We start from the raw sequence: 22934 nt of genomic DNA on the forward strand, positions 1-22934 counted from the left end.
ACAGAGATGGTCAACAGGTACATGAAAAGGTGCTCAACATTACTAATCACCAGGGAAATGTCAATCAAAACCACAATGAGCTATCACCTCCACTAATCAAAATGTCTGTCGTCAAAAAGACAAGAGATACCAAGTATTGTCAAAGATGTGGAGTAAAGGGAACTCTTGTGCACTGTTGGTGGAAATGAAAACTGGTGCAGCCACTGTGGAAAACAATACGAAGGTTCCTCAAAAAGTTAAAACTGGAACATACGGTTATCAGTAATTCCACTTCTGGGTATTTATCTGAAGGGGATACAAATGCTTAATTCTAAGAGATATCCAAGCCATGTTCATTGCAGCATTATTTAGAATAGCCAAGGGATGGAAATAACCTAAGTGTCCATCAATGAATGAATGGATAAAGAAATGGATATAGAGAGGAATATTACTCAGCCATTAAAAAAAGGGAAATGTGGCCACTTGCAACAATATGGATAAATCTGGAGAACGTTATTTTAAGTGAAATAAGAGAAAGATAAATACTGTATGATCTCCTATGTGGAATCTAAAAACAACAAAAAACTGAACTCCTAAATAGAGAACAGACTGGTGATTCAAGAGGAGGAGGGGTGGGGAGTTGGTAAAATGGGTGAAGGTGATCAAAAGGTACAAACTTCCAGTTATAAAATAAGTTCTGGGGATGTATGTACAGCATGATGATTACAATTAATAATACCATATTATATATTTAAAAGTTACTAAGAGAGTAGATCTTAAAAATTCCTATCACAGGAAAAAAAATCTGTAACTGTGTAGTGATGGATATTAACTATTAACTACACTTACTACAGTGATCATTTCACAATTTTTACATATACAAAATCTTCATGTTGTACCCTGGAAAAAAATCATTAAGAGACTTTTTTGTATAACTCTATGCAAATAACATCTGAAAAACTGAATGCAGTGGGTAATTTTTCTCGGAAAATAAATTCACCAAATCTGAGCCCAGAATAGAGTTTACAAAGGTTAAACAGATCTACTCCGTAGAGTAGTATAAAGTCATCAGAGCTACCTGAAAAATAAATCGGGCCCAGAATGCTTCACAAAGGAATTTTATCAGATTTGTAAGGAATAAAGAGTTTCAATCTATTTAAACTGTTCCAGAAAAAAAGGGAAAATGGAAACCCTCCAAATTACTTTTATAAAATGGCTATACAGTAAAGTGACTATATATGTGTATGTATATACATACACACATAAAAATAACTATATATACACTATATATACACACACAAACACATATCACTTCCAAATTTTGATCAGAAATCCTACATAAAGTATTAGCAACAGAATCTAACAGAACACAATAATATATCATGATTCAACAGGGTTGAAAGACTGGAAAAATGGTTTAAAATTGGTAATCAACTAACTAACATAATTCATTCCATTAACAGATCCAAAAGGAAAGTTGCATGATCATTTTTCCACAGATTCCGGGTATTTGATAAGATTGAGCATCCAATCTTAGGGGGACAACAAAATAAAACAGAACAAAACAGAAATCAATGGACACTTCCTTGATATGGTGAAAACATATTTATTTCACCCCAAGCTAGCACCTTACTTAACAGGGGAACACTGGACATGTCAGGAACAAGAAAGGATATACTGGAGGGATCAGCCAAAAACAATTAAGAAAAATAAACTAGAAGTGTAAGAATTGGGAGAGAAGAGATATAAGCAACATTTACTTGACATAGGATTCTTTTAAGTTTCCTAGGTATGCATGTTTCCTAGGTATTCAAGTACAAGAATTCAATAAAGCAATAATAAAAAATAATTTATAGTTATGTCATATATGCAAACACCAACCAGTTCATTAAAAATTATAATACTCCGTAATAGCAACAAAACAGAAAATGCAAAAATAAAAACAAAATAGAAAAGAATTAATGTGTGTTTAAAACCAAGATAAGGAAATTTAAAGCATCCCTTAAAGACACAAAAATACGTTGGATCAAATATGAATATATACTTTCAGTCAGGACCTAATCAGGAAAATGGAATACACATTATATATTTTTTTTATTATTTTTTCAAGATTTTGAGAGAGAGAGAGCACAAAGGGAGAGAGGGAGAAGCAGACTCCACTGAGCAGAGAGCCGAGGACCCTGAGATCATTACCTGAGCTGAAGGCAGATGCCACCCAGATGCCCCACATTATATATTTTAAAAAGAAAAAATTTACTATAGGGAACTGGTTACATGGGCACTGGAAGGCAGAAAAAGTAAAAACACTGATGCAGCTCATACTGTAGGAAGATGCTACCACACCCAAGGCTAAGGTTGCAAAAGGTGAAGTTATCTAAACCTCATCTTAAAGGAGGAGGAGCCTACGGAGCTCTTGTTCAGACCTCTGCGGGTAATCCCCACCCCATCGCACTCCTACTGCTACTGTTTCTGAGGGAGTATAATGAGCCTGGTTCTGGGTATGCCCAAAGACCTTGGACTGCTGTAGTCAGGTGCCAACCACAGCTGCTGGCGATGACTACCATTTGCAGAAACAATGCTGAGAGATGAAAACCCAAATCCTTCACCCTGCCATCCTCCACTAAGGCAGAACCTAACAAGCCAGTAGCCAGAGTCTGGGGAAAGAGGTTTGTGAAACCGGAGACCTAGCATCATAGAGCATAAAAGGGCAAATTTTGAGTTGAGAGAAATCAGCTAAATAGTAGGTCCAGAAGACCCTTTTGGCTATTTAGTATACACATTTGAACTTGCATAAAATGACATTAACTATTTTTCATGGTTCCATCCAATAAAGTAGAACTATCCTTTATACAAATGAAGGCACTTTTATCCTCTCCCCTGAAAGGAAGAAGCAAAATCCCAACAGTAATTGTGTCTATCTCTGGGTGATGTTAAGACCTTTCCTAATGATATCACAATTCCTTAAGAACTTGATGTTTAAAACAACATATACCCTGAGATCAAGAGTTGCATGCTCATACCAACTACACCAACCAGGCATCCCTAAACTACAAAGTTTATTTCTGGACATAAAACAGGCATCCCCCAGAGAATTCCCTGGATACCACATCTAGCCCTCTCTGCACCTGTTTTGCAGCAACCAATTTTCCCTTGGTACTCAGTTCAGGGAGTACCTACTTGTTTGCTTGCTGGGTCAGCAGCCGGAGAATGTCAAATGGCCAGATGGTAGTCTCACATTCTTAGTTATTATGTCCCCTGGTGCAAGCATACTATCTCTGATGTTGGCTACCAAATAGCACAGCCACTGTGAACACTAAATTAATGCAGGGACAACAGTAAGTGACAGCTAACATCTGTAGGGAAGAGGTGAGGTGATTAGAACTTGAAACTTGGGAGAAAATGCCCCCAGAACTGCCACCTTGCTTTTAAGAAAGGGTGCCACTTTCCTGTGGACATCAAGGCAGGCTTCACATAGTGATGGTTGAGATGGTTTTTTTAAAGGATGAGTCAAGTTTACTAGGCAGTCCATTTAACCCATACACACTATATTATAACAGGCCTGGTCATTTAGAAATAGTTACATGGTCTACCACTTTAACACCACATTAAAAGTGTGAGTTATGTCAAAACATGAATGCTATAATGTGGCCAAAATAGAACTAGGAAGATTGAAAGCCATCCTTTCCTACTTCTGCTATGTTGGTTTACAGGACAGACACTGTCTGATAGTTTCTCTGACCAGAACAGCACACATTTATCAAATGAAACAGTGTACCAACTTAGGCATCACCATCCTCTCTGGGCAAAGTCATCAGAATCCTTATAAAGGGATCAACTTTGGTACTTCACACTATTCCTGAAGCAGGGCAGTATGGCTCTGATTCACTGAGAAGTCTGTGGATCATATCTGGGTGCAAGATCTCTCTCTCTCTCTCTTTTTTAACATACATACATTCATTCATTCATTTATTTGAGAGAAAGAGTGAGAGCACAAGCTGGAGGAGTGGCAGGCAGAGGGCGAAGCAGGCTTCCTGCTGAGAAGGGAGCCCAATGTGGGACTCAATCCCAGGACCCTGGGATCATGACCTGAGCCAAGGGCAAACACTTAACTGACTAAGCTACCCAGGCACCCCTCCTCTTTCCTTTTTTTTTTTTTTTATTAAGTGCTGTCCCTATTTTCTACAACGTAAGAGTGCATTTTTCCTGAAGTTGCGGAAGTTATTTGAACACTAAAAGGGAAGTGGGTGGTAGTGAGGACAAAACACAGGAAGGACTCTTTAGGAGCAGAGACAAATGTAGCAACAATAATTTTCTGTTATGAGGAACTTATTTTGGGGTCTGTGGGCAGAATGCAGTGCACAATTGATGCAGTAATCCTGAAAAGGGGACTGGGGGCTGATAGACTGCAGAGGTCTGGCTTTGAAGCAGCTGGGAAGGCAAATACCCACAGATATACTTGAAAATACATTTGCTTCATTACACAGCAGTACAGAAAAGAACAGCTCAGCTTCACCCAAGTGAAGAACAGAGAACATGAGAAATTCAGCTGCAGAGACAGAGGGGAAGAGGCAGTGAAGTGAGAACAAGCTGATGATATTTAATTTAAAAAAAACCTTAACTCTGGTGAACAGTTCTAACATCAAGCCCTCTCAAGTGAATCTGCTGATGCACAGATCTTAAAGCGAGGAAGGGCAAAACTCCAGTGGGGCTCAAAACCACAGCCCTGGAGAGACCAGTTTAAGATGATCAACGCCATGATGCTTGGGTACCAACTATGCTTATCCTCTGACTTGACAGGAGATTCAAAGTGCAAAGCAGATGAAAAAGTGGAAAGAGAGGCTTGAGAAAAAGTATTATTCTGCAGAAATTCAAGATGACTACCAGCCGGTCACTCAACAGGAATTTCGAGAGTAAGTATATGTTCTAACCAGGGTACCGTGGGATATCCTGATATAGGGACTGAGGCCATGAGTTACGTTTTTTTTCCCCTAAAACTAGACCTTACCGAGATGGCACCGCTTTTCTCATCTTTTTATCTAACTTTGAAATTAAACAGAAAACCCAAGACTCTATTTGTTTAAATTTAAGGTGAGAGTGAAACCAATTGTTTTTATCCTTATTATCTCCAAACAGGTACTGCCATTTATATTTGATATGCATAGCAAACACTGTTCTCCAATTTTAGAATAAAAGATCCAAACTTGGCCACACTAGACATGTTTTAGAAGCTTGAAATACTATCCTCCCACTCCCAAGTACTTCACGAATAACCTGCTGACTCTTTAGGCACAAAGTTATGTTACTCATTCTCTGCTTCCTTCTAAATTATTCTCTAGACTCTTTTTATATGCCGTGGAGCTGGAGAAAGAATTACACTATGTCAGTCTAAAACTAAACCGAGTGATGAGAAAGATTTCAACTCTACCAGCTTGAGAGAAGTGCAGGTGAGAACCTCTGATATGATCACTGAGCTTTTTTTTTTTTTTTTTGATCATTGAGAATTTCTAACAAAAATTTATCCTTGTGCTATTTACTAAACATGTCCCCATTACAGGTACATTTTAAAAAACACTACACCACCTATCAGCAAACTATCATCAGAGTCTATGATAATCTCAGAAGATTTCTAGAAATTAAGTACCCCTGAATGGGACCTACCATACAAGCCATGTGTATTACAGCACATGTCCAGAGTATACACACAGTTAGACATGAAGGATTTTATTAGATTCATTAAATTCTAGCAATGTGAAGATAAAGTACAAAATGCTGCTGCTTATGGTTCATGGGGAAGATCTCTAATTAACAGGTGACTAAGTAGGTAAAGACAGTTTTCCCAGTGTTACCTAGAATATAGAAACTGTTGATTTTTTTCATCACATACCGGGTTCTAACTTCTTCTGGCTACAGATAAATTAATAAATACTTAGGATTTTGGAAAACCATTAATGTAAGACCCCAAATAAAATAATCTTACCTCCACTCTTCCCAGTTTGAGGTCACCTAGAAAAAGCTAAAATGTAGAAGACCAATCATCTACAAATATTTCACTAGTATTTTCAAACTGGAAATTCATCCAGAAAGTTCCTAAAGTAACTCATTTAAAGTTTTTTAAAAGTTTTCCTCAACCACTCTAAAAAGCAAAATATACTTTGAAAAATAAAGAGCAAGGTAGGAGTATCAGCGTTATGAGAAGTCAACTTAATGTATGAGAAGGAGGAATGAGGGTACTGCAAAAAGCCCTGTCTGGGTGGTTGGCAAGTTGTGTGAAGTTAACTCTTTTAATTTCTTTAGTGGGTTACACAAGCCCTCCTAAAAGAGCCGTATGTTCTCTTAGCCCAAACAACATCATCTGACCATAGTACTCAACTTCCACATTGATGCTCAATAGATGTTAAATCCACCCCCTCCCTCAGGCCAGCCTCTTCTCTGAGAAAACTGTACCTTAAGTTTGCTCAGTAGGATAATTCACTGCAACAAGAAATGCTGAGTGTTCTCCCTGCTTATCTTCTCCCTAGATTTCCACACAGCAATCAACAACATAGCCTTTCCTTGTCTTACCAATCCCCAGAGCTGTAGCCAGTCAAGTGGTTTAGCAACCCTGTTGTCCCCCAATATGGTCCCTCGCTGAGGTAACTCAAAGCCTAAGAACATTAAGGCAAGGAAAAACTTAAGGTCTTTTTAACATCTAGTGAAAACAAAACAAAAAACATTTACATGACTTGGAACATTCAGGTTCTTTTATTACAAAAGTCTATACAATGAAGTGCCAGACACAGCAATGCAATTATATTGGTGGTCATATATATCTATATATTACTTGTATATAGATATAGTTTTTACTTGTACCAAAGTAAAACTATCACAAACTGACTAATTCTACCACCTACTGCTCAACTATGACACACAACACTGTCACATAGCATGTAAGTGCTGCCGTGCCACTTGGATCTATTCTACCTGCAGCCAAACATGAACAGTGAGTAACCAACACCATGAAGCAGCTGTTAATTCTAAAATGAAACCAGTCAGGCCATTGACTTATAAAAATATGGTACTCATATAGATTTTAGCATTATAAAGAAGGAATATATTATTTAAAACATTTAAATAGTGCATATGGACATTTTTGCATGTGGTATATAAAACATTCATATAAAACAATATACAGTGCACATTAAATTCGATGTTTGGATATACTCCCTTCTAGAGACTGAAAGAAATTAAATGCACACTGCATGCTGGATTCAAATCAAAGTGATACTTCTTTTGGCATTTTCAATTTCATTTTTTCTAGGTACACATTATGAATAACCTAGCTGTATCAAAAGGAAACCACACGAAAAGGGCTGGATTTAGTGCTTTATTCCCCAACTACATGTTCACCACCAATGAACATTCCCTCCCCCACCCCCCCAAAAAGGCATTGCACACACAGGTGAAATGTGAAATCCTAGACACACTACTTATTATCAAGCTACTTCATGTGCTTACTATGTAAGAGTGCCAGAAGTCTGAGGTTCATGCTTCCCTCACTTGATTAAAGAATGTCACAGAATTCCCCATTTTTATATGGAACTGTTAATATCAGCTAGTTAAGAAAACCATGCATGAGTCAATGCATGCAAAACATGGGCACAAAGTGAGACACTCATCAATCCAAAAAAGCACCAGGAAAAAAATTAACACTTACATTAAGCCTGACCAGAATATGCTGTTATTGACTATATTCTTAGCTCAAATAAAGTCACCAATCTGTGAAAATGATTAGCAGAATGATACCAGAAGAGTACTTGAAGAAAAGCCATGCAAAGCCAAAGAAAAAAAAGATAAGCTTAAGAGTATATGACAAGGGGCATACCACTACAGAACTGCTTTAAACAGCATGTGACTGAGCAAAAAGGGTCCTGTCAGAGGGTGTTTTCTTTACAGATTTTTCTGATTAAAAAAGAAAAAAAGATGCAACCCCCAGAAGGTACACGTACAAGTGCAGTGGTATAGCTCTTGTGAAGAAAAGATTTAATTCAGGCATAATGATTCTTTCGTCAACTTAGGCCCATCTAATTGAACACACAAATCTGAGCACCATCCGTGTTCCTACATAGACATGGCTATTTTCTCACATTATCTGGAGGTGGGTAGGGGGAAAAAAATACAGGATCTGATCCAAACAAATCACACCATCACCAGCTAATAAACAGTAACTGAGGAAACAAACAGAAACTTATGTCCCGTAGGCAGCATGTGATATGATTCAGTTCTGTGTAGGATGTGTGGTGTGTGTTTTCACTATACTATTAAACAAGGTCACTTTTTGGTCTGCCCTCTGTTATCTTCATCCAGGAGCTGTGTGACCACTGAATTGCAAAATTTTGCTAACATACTACCTGTGAGAAAGTGTCACTTTGGAAATTAAACAGAAATGTGTTCCACAGTAGGACTTGAAATTTCAGTTGATTTTGGTTTTCTAAGAAAACATAGGACATAGTTGCATATGTGCACATTTATAGGCTTTTCTTTCAAATTTTCAGTCATTCTGTAAGAAAAAGGCAACCGAAGAATTCAATGTGAAGATGTTCCTCTCAATTTTCTTCAGTAATTAAAAAAATAATAAAAATAAAGTTGGTGATAACAAAAAGCTCGTATCTCCAAAGTTCTTGAAGTTGAAAGAATAAAGTACTAGTCTTGCTAACAGGGTGTATCTGTAGTACTACAAAACAATGAAGAAAACTGGATGTTTGCTAAAGGTGGAGAGAACAGTCTGTGGTTAATATGGAACACCACGCTCCCTAGAGAGGGTCTACTTACCCTCCCATCTTTCTCTAGTGGCACCACAACCAAGTACAAAATGATACTCTCGGAGTGCCTGACAAAATGAACTCAAGTACCAGCCAACACACGATGATAGCTTCAGGGAATACAACTGATTTTTATGGTGTTTTCAAGGAGCATATTTTTATATAGATTTTGAAGAATCTTGTTTGCTGATAAGAACTTCAAGAAGCCTGAGTTTGGCTTTAATTTTCTTGTACTCCTTGTACTCCTCAAGCACTGGAACACGATCTTCTTTCTGGGCATTCCTAGGGTAGAAAGTAAAATCTATAATATTCTAGAAATCATCTGAAAAATAAAGTCCCAGAAGTTATCCTAATGTTAGAGACAATGTTACCAAATGTGAATTCAAATAAAAAAATTCCTCTGCAAGAAAGAACTAGCTCCCCCCATCTGCAAGGAATATTCCTAAAATACTTCTGTTTTTGATGAATTTCTCTATTGACAGATTAAATAATGCTAAACTTAATGATCACTGCAGAGAACTAGGAAGTAACCAAATATTTTAGTAAGATACACACTGCTAGACTCTGTCAGGTCACTGAGTGTATATTAAGTGGCAGAGGAGTATAGCCAGCCATTTCGTACATTTAGAAGGTACTTGAAAAATGCATTCTTACACTTAGATTTTTTTTTTTCCGTTTTTGCCAACTATATAGAAGACTCTCAAAGTAAATAAATAAATTTTGGAATTTTTGACATAGCTACTGGCTTGGTAAGACTACCTAGTTACATACATGGAAAAACTTTTCTGAGGTCTAAGAGAATGCTCATTTCTGGCCACCATCTGAATTAGAATTTATTCTCCCTTAAAAAAAAAAAAAAAAAAAAAAAAAAAAAAAAAAAAAAAGCCCTTTTTTTTTTTTTTAAGATTTTATTTATTTGACAGAGAGAGAAAGAGCACAAGCAGAGGGAGCAGCAGGCAGAGTGAGAGAAGCAGGCTCCCTGCTGAGCAGAAAGCCCGATGCAGAACTCAAACCCAGAACCCTGGGATCCCAACCTGAGCCGAAGGCAGCCGCTCAACCGACTGAGCCACCCAGACGTCCCTGTTTTTCTTCCTTTTTTAAAAGAGTTCCACTGGGTCAGCTATGCCCGAGTTAGATAAAAGCACATGCCATATTATATTTTAGAAGCCCACTGTTGATTACCACCCTGTTATACATCTTAAAAAAGGGAAGCCTGGAATGGCCCAACATGCAGCCTAAGCAGCAACGGTCTCTGTCTAAGAATCCACACTAGCTGTGAGAATACCAGTCATATTATAGGACCCTTTCTAAAAGGAAAAACAGGAGCGCCTGGGTGGTTCAGTTGGTTAATCATCTAACTCTTGATTTTGGCTCAGGTTGTGACCTCAGGTTCGTGAGATCAAGCCCCACATTGGGCTCCATGCTCAGCAGGGAGCCTGCTTGGAATCTGCTTGAGATTCTCTCTCTCTCCCTCTGCCCCTCCCCCTTCTCTTTCTAAAATAAATAAATAAATCTTTAAAAAGAACAAAAAACAAAAATAAAAGGAACAAATCTTAATTCACAAATACTTCAAAAAGGTGAGAATGTAGACTTCAAAAACACAATGTAACTGCCATTCAACCAAGCCTCCTAGGACATCTGAAATATTCTATCAGATGTTGCTTACTCTATCTCTGACTTCTTGCCATTAATAGCAGAACTTCAAAGTAAAAAGGTATGTTTTCTACTTTTATTTTCAATGGTAATATCCTTATATGCACAATTCACTTCTATTTCTATACATCCCTTTAATTTAGCATATGGGCACCTGTAAGTTCAAGGAAAAAGAAGACTCAATTTTTGTGATGTTCAACAAACCTTCCATTCTGTTGATAAAATGCTTCTTCAAATTCCCGTAATGTTTTGCGTAGTTTCTTTTTTTCAGCTCTGGCTTTCCAAAGTTGTTCCAATAACTCAGGCCTAAAATTTAAATGGGGAAAAAAAACATTATTCAAAGAACACTGTGATTCTTAGCAGGGGTTCAAACCCTGGCTGCAAACTAAAGTCAGTGTGGAGCATTTAGAATATCCCAATGCCTAATCTACAGCCAAGACCAACTAAATGTAGGAATAGCTGCAAGTAGGGCTCTACATCAATACTGGAGGGGGGGGGGGGATTTTTCCCAGGTGATCTTAAAGTGAAACCAAGGCTACTATGGAAAACAATATGAGGTTGCTCAAAAAATTAAAAACAGAAATACTGCATGATCCAGTATTTCCACTACTGGGTATTTACCCAAGGAAAACAAAAACATTAACTCGAAAAGATGTATGTACCCCTATGTTTACTGCATCATTATTTACAACAGCCAAGATATGGAAGCAGCCCAAGTGTCCATCAAAAGATGAATGGATAAAGAAGATGTGGTATGTGTATGCATGCCCACACACACATGGAATATTACTTGGCCATAAAAAAGAATGAAATCTTGCCATTTCTAACAAGGAGGAACCTAGAGGGTATAAAGCGAAATGATTTAAGCCAGAGCGAGAAAAACAAATTCCCTATGATTTCACTTATATGTGGAATTCAGAAAACAAAACGATAACAGTTTCATGAATACAGGGAACACACTGGGTGGCTGAGAGGAACGGAGCTGGGCTGGGGTTAGGTAAAATAGGTGAAAGGGATTAGGAGGCACAAACTTCCAATTATAAGTAAGTCAGAGAGATGAAAGTGCAGCACAGAGAACATAGTCAATAACACTGCAGTAACATTGTATGTGACTACACTTTTTGTGGTGACCACCGAGTTAACAGAATTGTTGAGTCAACAATGCTGTATACCTGAAACTAATATAAGCATTATACGTTAATTATACTTTAATTTTAAAAAAAAGTGAAGCCAGGGCTGAAGACCACGGTCATACACCATTATCAGGGAGAGAAGATGATAGAGAATAAAGGTAACTCTCTGCTGGTTCCAGCATTCTATTATGAAACAAATGTCAGATTTTAGTTTCTTTTTTTTTTTTTTAAGGTTTTATTTATTTATTTGACCAAGAGAGAGAGCACAAGTAGGCAGAGGGGCAGGCAGAGGGAGAGGGAGAAGCAGGCTCTCCACTGAGCTGAGAGCCCGATGTGGGGCTCGATCCCAGGATCCTGGGATCATAACCTGAGCTGAAGGCAGTCACTTAACCAACTGAGCCATCCAGGTGCCCCAGTTCTTTAAAATTTTTAAAACACACTAATGTTTAGTAAAGAAAATGTGAATGATGACAGTTATATACCATACCCTTTAAAAGAAAGAGGCATATCTCTTGAGCACAGATTAATTCCCTCCAAGTGCCTGATTACTTAACACTGAATTTCTTGGCATGTAAATTTCATTATACAAATAGATTTTTTTAAAAAATCACAAACCAGCATACATACATAGAAGCTGCTCGAGTACTTGACAATCGGAGATCCAGAGCAAGTTTTTCTTGATTTTCTTCAACATCAGATTCAGAGTTTTCCAATGAAGATTGTGCCTGCACAGCAGTTTTCAGGATATCAGTTAGCTCAGAGGACAGGGTAACACCATCTTCTTCTTCTTCCTAAAAAGATATCAAACAGATAAACAGGCCATGACACTCAACTTTTTAAGAAAGATATCAGTGAATGATTTAAGGATTACCTTGATTTCTTCAAAAAAATGGGCAGTTTCTCCTTCTATGATTGGTTGTAACATCTGACCCCTTCGCTTGGAAGATGGAGATCCCTGTAACAATCAACATGGTTTCTACTTTAAACATTTAAAGCATTCAAAGAAAGCTTCATTCTGTATGGAACAGATACTAAACTTTATATTCAAAATCTTAACCAAACAATTTATATTTTTTTAGGAATTCCTTAGTATATTCATTTTTGTGATGTCTTCTTGTTATGTATGCACACAAATGCTAAATTATCATTAATGTCTGGATAGCCTAAAAGATCTCATTCAATAAATAAAAAATAGGAAAGTATTACATGTAATTTTATTCGGAACATTTTCCTTTTTAAAGAGCCATCAATTTTTTTGGTCTCAGGACACCTTTAAACTCCGTTTAAAAAAGTAACAGCTTCACTGAGATATAATCCACATACCATTTAAATTCACTCCTTTTAAGTGTCACCACTTAACCACTAACACCAACTTAGTGGTTTTTAAATATTCACAAAGAACATTGTGAACATTTTTTTAAAAATCACCTCTAATCAAAATAGCTCATCGTCCCAAAAGAACTCTGTACTTACTAGTTATTAACTCATTTGCCCTCTCCCCCTATCCTGTCGCCAACACTTATCTACTCTTGTCTCAATGGGCTGGCCTATTCTAACTATTTCACATAAACGGAATCATAAAGCATGTGGCCTTCTGTATTTTGCTTCTCTCGCTTAGCATAATGTTTTTAAAATTTACCCATGCTGTAGCATGTTATTAGTACTTTCATTCCTTTATGGCTAATAATCCATTATATGGATATACCACATTTTGTTTATTCATCAGTTGCTGCACATTTCATTTTTTTCTACATTTTAGCCATTATGAAGGATGCTGCTATGAATATTTGTATGCAAGTTTTCATGTAGACATGTTTTCAATTCTCTCAAGCATATAACGAGGAGAACTGCTAGGTCAGATGATAACCCTGTTTAATTCTTTGAGGAAATGTCAAACTGTTTATCAAAGTGGGTGCACCATTTTACATTCACCAGCAGTGCATAATGTAAGCATTCCAATTTCTCCACATCCTGTCAACACTGTTATCTTTTCTCATTAAAGTTATCCTAGTTGGTATAAAGTGGCATCTGAATATGGATTTATTTGCATTTCCTAATAACTAATGATGTTGATCTTCTTTTCATGTATTTAATGGCCATTTATATATCTTCTCTGGAGAAATGTGTATCAAATTCTTTGCCCAATTTTTTTCAAAAATATTTTTTTAGAGAGAAAGCACAAGTGAGCAAGTGGAGGAGAGGCAGAGCGGGAGAGAGAATCCCGAAGCTAAGTGCAGAGCCTGAAGTGGGGTTCAATCCCAGGACTCTGAGATCATGACCTGAGCTGAAATCAAGAGTCAGGTGCTTAACCAACTGAGCCACCCAGCACCCCTCCCCCATTTTTAACTGGGTTATTAATCTTTTTATTATTGAACTGAAAGAGTTCTTTATATACTCTAGATACCAGTCCCTTATCAGATACATGATATGCAAACATTTTCTCCCATTCTATAAGCTGTCTTTCCACTTTCAAAAATGTCCTTTGATGCACAAAACTTTTTAATTTTGATGAGGTCCAATTTATTTATTTTTGTCAGTGTTTTTAGTGTCACATGCAAGAAAACACTGCCTAATTCAAGGTCACAAAGATTTATTCTTCTACTCCCCATTAGTTTTATAGCTTCAGTTCTTACATTTAGGTCAGTGAACCATTCTGAGTTAAATTTTGTGTCAGATAAAGGTCTACATTCATCTTTTGGGGGTATCAATATCCAACTGTACCAACCCCATTTGCTGAAAAAATTCTTTCCTACCAAACTGTCTTGGCTTAACTTTTATACCTCAAATTTCTCTGTATGATAATCATACTTAGGTATCTGTAAGATCTAGTCATACTTGCTATAGCTTCAGTTTATTAAAAACAAATCTGTGGAGTTCCAAAATTATTTTCATAAAATTCAAAGACTATTTGAATTTGAATTACGAATATGTCAATGAGACACAAAAATGCCTTGTAATCAAAGGATAAAATCCGTATTAAATAAATTGTCGTATGCGCAAAGACAATAACCTATACTGGATTCCTTGCTCAAAAAAAATTGATTATATGTAAATCAAATAGTGCTGAGATGACCAATTAAAAAAAGCCATTTTAAAAAGGAATGTTTATTTGAGGGTTAAATAAATAATGCTCAGAAGGCCAATGTGAACCTTCTAACAATGAGTAGTAGTAAGGTAGTCAAAGCCCAAAAGAAATCCCCATGCAAGTGGCTATTGATTTAAAAATGACCTTGCATGCCAGGGCACCTGGGTTGCTCAGTGGGTTAAAGCTTCTGCCTTCAGCTCAGGTCATGATCCCGGGGTCCTGGGATCAAGCCCCGCATCGGGCTCTCTGCTCAGCGGGGAGCCTGCTTCATCCTCTCTCTGTCTCTGCCTGCCTCTCTGCCTACTTGTCTGTCAAATAAGTAAATAAAATCTTTAAAAAAAAAAAAAATGGCCTTGGATGCCTAAGCAAAGCATAGTTCCAATAAATTAATTCCTACAAAATGGTTCAGAATGGGCTACATGCGGTTTTCTATTTGAGCCTGAGAGAAATCTAGAGTCCTACTACCTACTGGTTAATTTGGAGAAAGCACTTAATTTGCACCTAAGTATTAAGAGTTTTCATTTTTCTCTAACAATGTACACAAATGTAAAAAAGCATTATTTTTATACTTCTTCATTAAAAAAGATGAACTAAAAAAAATCATTTTATTAGATTGTGCAATTAAATCTTCATGACAGCCATCATAAAACTGATGTATTTTCAAACACAAGAATTTAAACTGAAACAAACTATGCCAGGGTCTGAAATATGTTTGTTTTTTTAATTCTACAAGGTAGATGACCCCGGGCATATCACTCCTCAGTCCCAGTTTCATCATCTGTGAATTGAGGCTATCTTCTGCTACCTATTGTGACTTGTCAGGATTTAATGACATCTTCTTCATTTAATGACATACATAAAACACTTTTACAAGTGCCTGGGAGATGGTAGGTAGGCACTGATTAATTGCCTATTCTTTTAAAAGCAGTAACCTCACCTTACAAATGCAATTCTTGCTACCTTAGCTGTATATTTTTCCAATACACCAACACAATGTATTTTTTAAAGGATAAGTTTTGGTAAAATGAACTAGACAAATCTTCGTGTGTTTTACTCACAAGAACAGGAGTGATGCTAACTCTTGTCAGCATCTGTTTTACAAGTCTGTATCTCTCATAGAGAGGTTTCACGATGTGCCTTTCTTCTCTGGTCACCTAAATTAAAAAATTAAAATTACCAAGTCATCAGAAATTTTAAACATTAAGCAACATGACTTTCTCCCAATTTTAAGAAGTTATTTTAAGTAAGTAGACAATCTCCTAAACGGAGGAAAGCAATGCTCTACAAAGCGCTCCGAAGATGTGGGCCACTAAAGAAATGTGTGCTCTTTGTTACGGTAGAAAATCAAATCTTTTTAGCAAAAGAGACATTTACCGGTCTTCCATGTTGACTTTCATAGTAAAGAAGACTTTTTTGGAGAGACGTTTTCTCTTCTATCAAATGATCTTTTGTCATTTTCTAGAATTTAAAAGAAAAAACAAAACAAAACAAAACACTCTCATTGGCACCATGATTATGTTCCTCAATCCCACAATGTAAAGAATTAGGGTGAAAGGGCAGCTCATTACCACTCCAGTGTAGGCTAACAAGAAATACAGCCTTTCCTTACAAATTTACAGACAGTAGTTTTCAATCTCTTGTAAAATCTGGTCTCCCAGTAAGCAGATATCCACTCTCTTTGGTGGCTTACTTCTATTTTATCTGAACAAATTATGAATACCAGCTTAGTAACCTTGGATAAGTTACTTAAATTCTTTTTGTCATATAAACCAGTATTTCTACTAAACAATTAAAATCTGACAGCAGTATAATGGAAAGATCCTGAAAAAGTACAACACTGCCAATGTGTGACCTAGACTTCTATGAGCTCAGTTTCCCTTCCTATGACACTTTCTTTACACTGCAATACTCACCTCCTACCTTTTAGTACTCTAAATTAAAGAGGAGGAAGGACATCCCAACTTTATTTGCCCAAAGAACCTTCCCACTTTGTTTCACTGGCCACCTTTTAACATCTCAATGAACCAATGTTCCACAGAATACCCTTTGGATTCTAGACCAGATAAACTCTCATTCCCAGGATTAGATAATACTGCCCTGTTTCTCAGCAGAGTAGAACAGAGGTTAAAAAATCACTGGATGATATCTTCCTATAACAAATATAACTTTAGATTATGTAAATCCAGTAGAGGACAGCTAGGGGTAAACTGTAAAACACTATGATTTCAACATCAAGCTTGCACCTTAAACCTAGGGCAAAGTATCTGAATAAAGCTAATCCAATCAAAATCATTTCTAGAAAAAGGGGTGGAGAGAGGGGAAAGGAGGTTGGTTGATCTGACACAAAACTGAAAAATAAAAAAGCTAAGGGAAGGGAGTGATCAAAATTTCTAATCCAGCCCTGTTCAAGGGAGACAAACAATCCAATATTTAAATCATGAAAGAGGTATACTCTGTTGTCAAGGCAGGAATGAGCATCAGGGTTCATCACTGCCTAGACAAAAGTTCACATGAGACCATCTCTGTACTCTCCCAGCAGACCTCATTTAATAAATAAATTGGGTTGCCAAATGGTTTTGACCAGGACTCCCCTAGGCATGGGCTCTGAGTAATGGTTTTTCAAAAATATTCATTTATTCAGTCCTCACAACAACCATACTGTCTTAGTATTTTAATGGACATAATCATATCCCTTAAGTCATTAGACAGTTGAAGGGACTCAGGGGCAGAATGCAAATAATATGAGTCAGAGCCTGGCAAAAGCTAACAGCACAATACCTGTAAGTATCAAGACACAAGGCCGAGATTCAAGCTCAGTTATGTTTAGGCTCTTTATACACTCATTTTGCCAACTGTCCCAGTAAAAATAAAGAGATCAGGATTCTAGCTTTTTCGGTTTTACATTTTTTTTTTTTTAAGATTTTATTTCTAAGTAATCTGTATACCCAATGTGGGGCTCAGAACTCCTAACACCAAGATCAAGAGTTGCATGCTCTACCAACTGAGCCAGCCAGGTGCCCCTTAGTTTTACTACTGTGATAAAAACATGTTGTTTACCTACAAACTTGGGGAGCACACTCAGGCCAGTAAGACTACCTACAATCTCTATGCCACTGGGGTCCTTCCTTTCAGGGATTCTAAAGGCTAGTCTGGGTAAAAAGCATAGCTCAAGATTACTTTGATATCTTCCGGAAGACACCGTTCAACACGTTTTTCTTTTAGTCTTTTCAGAATAAGTTCAAGTGTTGCTTCCTTAGATGGCTTCTTCTCCTTCTGAATGACCCTGGATTCATCTTCATTCTCTTCATCTTCATGGTACAGAGACGAGCCAAAGCTTTTTGGAAGAGTGTTACTACGTGGGCGTGTCTGAGGTACAAATTCTCCATCAGAGCTTTTGTGTTTTGCATCTACGTTTCAGAAGCAAGAGGACACACAGATCAGTAATAATGATTTTGTTAAAGATGCAAAGAGTAATAAGCAAGATATACAACAGGAAAGTAGACATTAACAGCACACAGGCTCCGGTATTTCAAGGTTACATGAAATACTGAAATTCTGTATGTGGCAAGCTATTCCATTCATTCTTTTAACGGTAATTCATAGAAAGCCTGACCATAAAGTGAGATTTTCTGGTAAGCATTGGTGGTACAGTAGTAAACAAACAGACATCGTCCCTGTTCTCATGGAGCATATATTCAAGGAAATAAAAACAAAAACCAAAAAACAAAATAATTTCAAAGAATGCCAAGTGCTATAAAGAAGAGAACACAGGATGTTGTCACAGTGCTAAAAGCAATGTACTTTAGGGAACAGCAACTATATTTAACGGACTGAAAAAGGACTTTTTGAGATAGGGACATCCTAGGTGAACATGGAAGAAATAGCAGCTAATGGAGCATAGAAGACTTAGGGGAAGAGCATTCCTCCCCAGCTGAAGCAATAGCCAGTCCAGAGGCCCTGAAGCATGGCATGTTTAAGAACAGAAAATGAGAGTGGAATGTGATAAAATGGACTAAGGGCACAGTAGGCAAGGAAATGAGGCAGCTAAGGATCTATATAACCTAAGACCTACATGATCACTACTTCTCTCCATTGTAAGGATTTATTCTAAGTTAAAAGGGAAGTTCATTGAGGGCTCTGATGACAGTTAAGAGAGTTTTTTAAAAGATAATTCTGGCTGCTACATAGAGAATGAACTGTGAGACAATAAAAGGGGAATAAAATTGGAAAATTAGTTAAGAGACTAATGCTTGTCAATTTAATACACCCATCGGTAACACATTCAAGGTAACGATTTTCACAGACAGTTGGAAATTGTCATTAAACAAGGAAATGCTGAATACAATTATAGGGGAAAATTCTAAAGAGGTAAGGAAACTTATTTTAACCCAAGGATGTGAACTCAATGACCACAGGGACAAATAACTGTCTTATCCAGCAACATAGACTCAGATGTCTACAAGTACTTGGTGCTTAATAATAGTAAAAATTTTGTTGAATAAATTCAAATGAATAGACCAAAATGTGATGCTCCACGTTATAAACCCATAGTTGGTACAGATAATTTTGTAAGTATTAACAAATACTAAAAAGCATGCTGATTAAACACCCATAAAGTAAATATAACTTAGCAGCTGCTATATTGGGCCAATACCCAGGAACACAGACCTAGTTTTTCTTTAAAGAAGACTTACAAATTTTAGTCTCTGTAGTATAAACAGTTTATTGTGACAGTCGTAAATACCTATCAAAAATTCTTAATGAAATACCTACCAAAATCAAAACTGCTTAATATTTGAACTGTTTTTCCAGATAAACTTTTTAATATCACCTATGAATATACAATCTAGGGCACTTTTCAAAAGACTAAGAGAAACACCAGAAAGGCATATATAAGAATAGAGTACTTCAACTTTGGCCATAACTAAAAGAAGAACAAAAGGAAACTTTTATTTTTGCCAAATAGTGTCTCAGATTTAAAAATCATCAAAAATTATAACCATAATTCTCATAGAATATAATTCTCACTATTAATTCATGTCACAGAATTATTCATACAATTTTCATGTAATAATGAGAATACTATAATAATGAGAATAAAAAATCTGTTTAAAGCAAACATATTATAAAAATGATATATTTTCTACCTTTAATTTGCTTCCGCAGTTTGGTAAGCTCTGTCATCCATTTTAATACCTTTGGATTGGCTGCAATATCACTGTAGGAGGGCTAAAAAATTAAGGAACATGGATACCTCTGTGGTAAGCGATAACTGTTAACTGATGCCCAAGTAATATATTACAGTTCCCACAGCAGACAATTCATTCAATCCTTATTTCATCTTACCTTATATGAAGTAGACAGAACAGAATATCAAGTAAAGCTCTCTCAGAGCAGAATCTAGCAACTGATGAAAGCCAGATTTGGAGATAAGTCTTCTGACTCAAAGTATAAGAGTTTTTCTACTTCATATGTTCCAATTATTAAATATCTGTCCCCCTCCCTCCCATGCCTTCCCTCTCCCATCACCCCTTGCTATTTGTGGTTTTTGAGGAAGCAGAAATAGCATTAACATGATTTGTTAATGTAAAGTATTTCCTTTAAAAATTATACAAGCTTTTTGCCAATTAAAATATAAAGATCCACTGGTAAGAATACTGGCCTGGAAATGAGGCAGCTAAGGATCTATATCATCTCAGATCTACATGATCACTATTTCTCTGCCACCTCAACTTCATTATCTAAGGGAAGAGATGGACTAACGCTCTCCAAAGAACCTCTTCCCAGTGCCAATTTATCTGCCAAACCCTGGACAATGCTATAAATTTACCTTGCTATTTCTTTCCCTTTCAAACTGTTCCTCAAATTGTCTAATTTTTTTCTGTAGTTTCTTGACCAAATGATACGGTGTTCTGTCTTCTCTTTTTTCATCTTTTGAACTGAAGGATGATCTTCGAATCCTGGATTAAAATAAGAGTGTTGGTTAAAATTTCAAGTTATTACAGATGGTAGCTAGATCTATGATGGGGTTCATTTCAATGTACAAAACTATCATATTACTATGATGTACACCTAAAACCAATTTTTTAAAATTTTGTTTTTTAGTTTTATCTATACCCATAGTGGGGCTTGAACCTACAACCCTGAGATCAAAGTCACCCACTCTACTGACTGAGCTAGAAAGGCACCCTGAAAGTAAGAGAATATTGTATGTCAATTATAAAAAAAAAAAAAAAGTTACCTGGTCAAAAAATTTTTTTCAAGTTATCAACACTATGACTCTTATCACCCTGATATAACATCACGCCATTTCCAAGAAGCAAATCTTTAAAGTAAAAATTAAAACTAAAGGACAGGTAGTGTTTAAAAAAAGAAAAAAAAAAAAACCCAAAACAAAACCTTACACTATAATTTTAGAGACCACACCATTAGCTAACACAAGTACTGCTGAAAACAATATATAACCCCTCAAAAGTTGTTTAGACAAAGGCAGAAATGAAACAAAGATGCCCAGCTTAGAATCTGTTTTGTATTCAAATTACAAAGGAAAGGGGCGCCTGGATGGCTGCTTGCCTTTGGGTCAGGTCATGATCCCAGGGTCCTGGGATCAAGCCCCACGTCAGGCTCCCCTGCTCTGAAGGGAGCCTGCTTCTCCCACTTCCATTCAACCTGCTTGTGTTCCCTCTCTTGCTGTCAAGTAAATAAAATCTTAAAAAAAAAAAAAAAATTGCAAAGGAAAGGTTTTGACATTCAGAATCAATTTAAAATCTTGACAATATAAACATGAGGAATTGGTGAGTTCCACTTGCTGCTTCCCTTCCAGAGTTCTGTATTTCAGTAATAGGTGAAAAAATGATTATGTATACTGTGTGGAAAGTCTAATAGAAAGCAAACCCCTACACCTCATGAACTCAGAATTTATGAGCCCCCACCAAAAAATTACAAAAACATTTTTCATGATAGAGGGAGAAAAGCTTTGAATTATAAGTCTGAAGGATTAAATCTTGCAAAGGATCTGGTGACATAAGAATTGCCTCTCATAAGTATATAAAAATAATGTACCTAGTAAAAGAAAGTGCCTTAGATGAGGAATCCAATGTTTCTGGATCATGTAGGAAACGCTGGCTTTGCCCAAAATCTAAACTACGATGTGATAATACTGGAGGACAGTCCTCTTCCAGGGGGTGATGATTCATTCTTCCAGCTTGTGGAGAGAGCTGAGCTTCTCCAGACTCAGAGTCTTCCTGCCAAGACTTAAAAGCAGGAAATGGCTCTGTAAAACAAACACAAAGAATGGTACCATGGGTCTCTTGGTTCTGCATGGAAAAAAAAGTCACACAACTATCAGATATGTTTTCTTTAAATCATATCATTATGTAGTGGCTCATATAATATTTACTATGTACTTTAAAAAAAAAAACAAGGGATACAGGATCTTCATAAAGCCTACTATAGTTTCTAATTTTCTGTGCTTTTTTTCTTTTGCTCAGAGTTCCATTTTCCCATAGAAGTTATACCTTAAATTTGTGAACCCAGTCACAAAGCAACAAAAGACACTGTCAAGCTCTTAAAGTTATATTAGATATTATTTTTCAAGTGCTGTTTTATAAACAATAAACACAAAACTGTCCTCAAGAGCTGCCAGGTGAATCACTCCCTGTCAAGCGACTATCTTAAAACTGGAAGGAAGCTATTCCCCACGCTACTCACAACACACCAAATGGAGCTCTCTGACCCCAAAAGAATTCTTAACATTTCCAAATGAGCAGCTTACTCACCTGACAGTACCCGGTCCCGAACATTAAATTGTATTTGGTATTTTCTATTACAGGATTTCTGTGTTCACTATATATCTGAGTAATTAAACACTCAACAGTGTTATCAGGACAAAATTTAACAGCACTAGATCTTAAGCACATTTATCTTACTGGAGCTATCCTGTATGTTCTCAAATGAACCCACGTCAATTTATTTGATGTCTGTGCCCATGTTAAAGTTTGATTACATACAGAACATATACAATCCACAAATATACTCCAAATACAAAAATACAAGTATCACTGGAATCCAAAAAGGGGAAATACTTTTCCATCTACATATTAACTTTATTTATAACTACAATTTAAAACTTTAATGTATGTGCCCGGCTAGCTCAATCGGTAGAGCATGAGACTCTTAAAACTTTGATGTATGACATCATATTAACAATAGCAAAAGTGAGTTTTTAAGTATTTTTGGATGCAAAGATGGTTTGACAGTGTCAAAAATCAAGACTGGTATTTTCTT

At 36.6% G+C, this 22934-nt stretch overlaps 2 protein-coding genes across 13 annotated transcripts in view; one reads left to right on the forward strand and one right to left on the reverse strand.

The window, feature by feature from the left end:
* PKD2L2 (polycystin 2 like 2, transient receptor potential cation channel) overlaps positions 1 to 8587 on the forward strand; it is a 42647-nt gene extending 34060 nt beyond the window's left edge. For all 3 annotated transcript variants that reach the window (XM_032837731.1, XM_032837734.1, XM_032837732.1), the window contains 3 exons: positions 4777 to 4889; positions 5316 to 5423; positions 8511 to 8587. In XM_032837731.1, coding sequence (XP_032693622.1) covers positions 4777 to 4889; positions 5316 to 5412 — 210 coding nt within the window. In that variant the 3' untranslated portion in view covers positions 5413 to 5423; positions 8511 to 8587. The remainder of the gene's footprint in view (positions 1 to 4776; positions 4890 to 5315; positions 5424 to 8510) is intronic.
* Positions 6698 to 22934, reverse strand: part of FAM13B (family with sequence similarity 13 member B) — a 73063-nt gene continuing 56826 nt past the window's right edge. For 6 of the 10 annotated variants that reach the window (XM_032837721.1, XM_032837727.1, XM_032837724.1 and 3 more), the window contains 11 exons: positions 21711 to 21921; positions 20479 to 20608; positions 19796 to 19877; positions 18262 to 18327; positions 17826 to 18055; positions 16023 to 16106; positions 15707 to 15802; positions 12435 to 12518; positions 12191 to 12354; positions 10635 to 10736; positions 6698 to 9059 (listed from right to left, as the gene is read on the reverse strand). In XM_032837721.1, coding sequence (XP_032693612.1) covers positions 8936 to 9059; positions 10635 to 10736; positions 12191 to 12354; positions 12435 to 12518; positions 15707 to 15802; positions 16023 to 16106; positions 17826 to 18055; positions 18262 to 18327; positions 19796 to 19877; positions 20479 to 20608; positions 21711 to 21921 — 1373 coding nt within the window. In that variant the 3' untranslated portion in view covers positions 6698 to 8935. The remainder of the gene's footprint in view (positions 9060 to 10634; positions 10737 to 12190; positions 12355 to 12434; positions 12519 to 15706; positions 15803 to 16022; positions 16107 to 17825; positions 18056 to 18261; positions 18328 to 19795; positions 19878 to 20478; positions 20609 to 21710; positions 21922 to 22934) is intronic. The other 4 variants (XM_032837729.1, XM_032837728.1, XM_032837725.1 and 1 more) reach the window with 1 other exon arrangement.

This window comes from Lontra canadensis, unplaced genomic scaffold, assembly GCF_010015895.1.
Source record: "Lontra canadensis isolate GAN:19392208 unplaced genomic scaffold, GSC_riverotter_1.0 scaffold99, whole genome shotgun sequence".
Classification (NCBI taxonomy): domain Eukaryota; kingdom Metazoa; phylum Chordata; class Mammalia; order Carnivora; family Mustelidae; genus Lontra; species Lontra canadensis.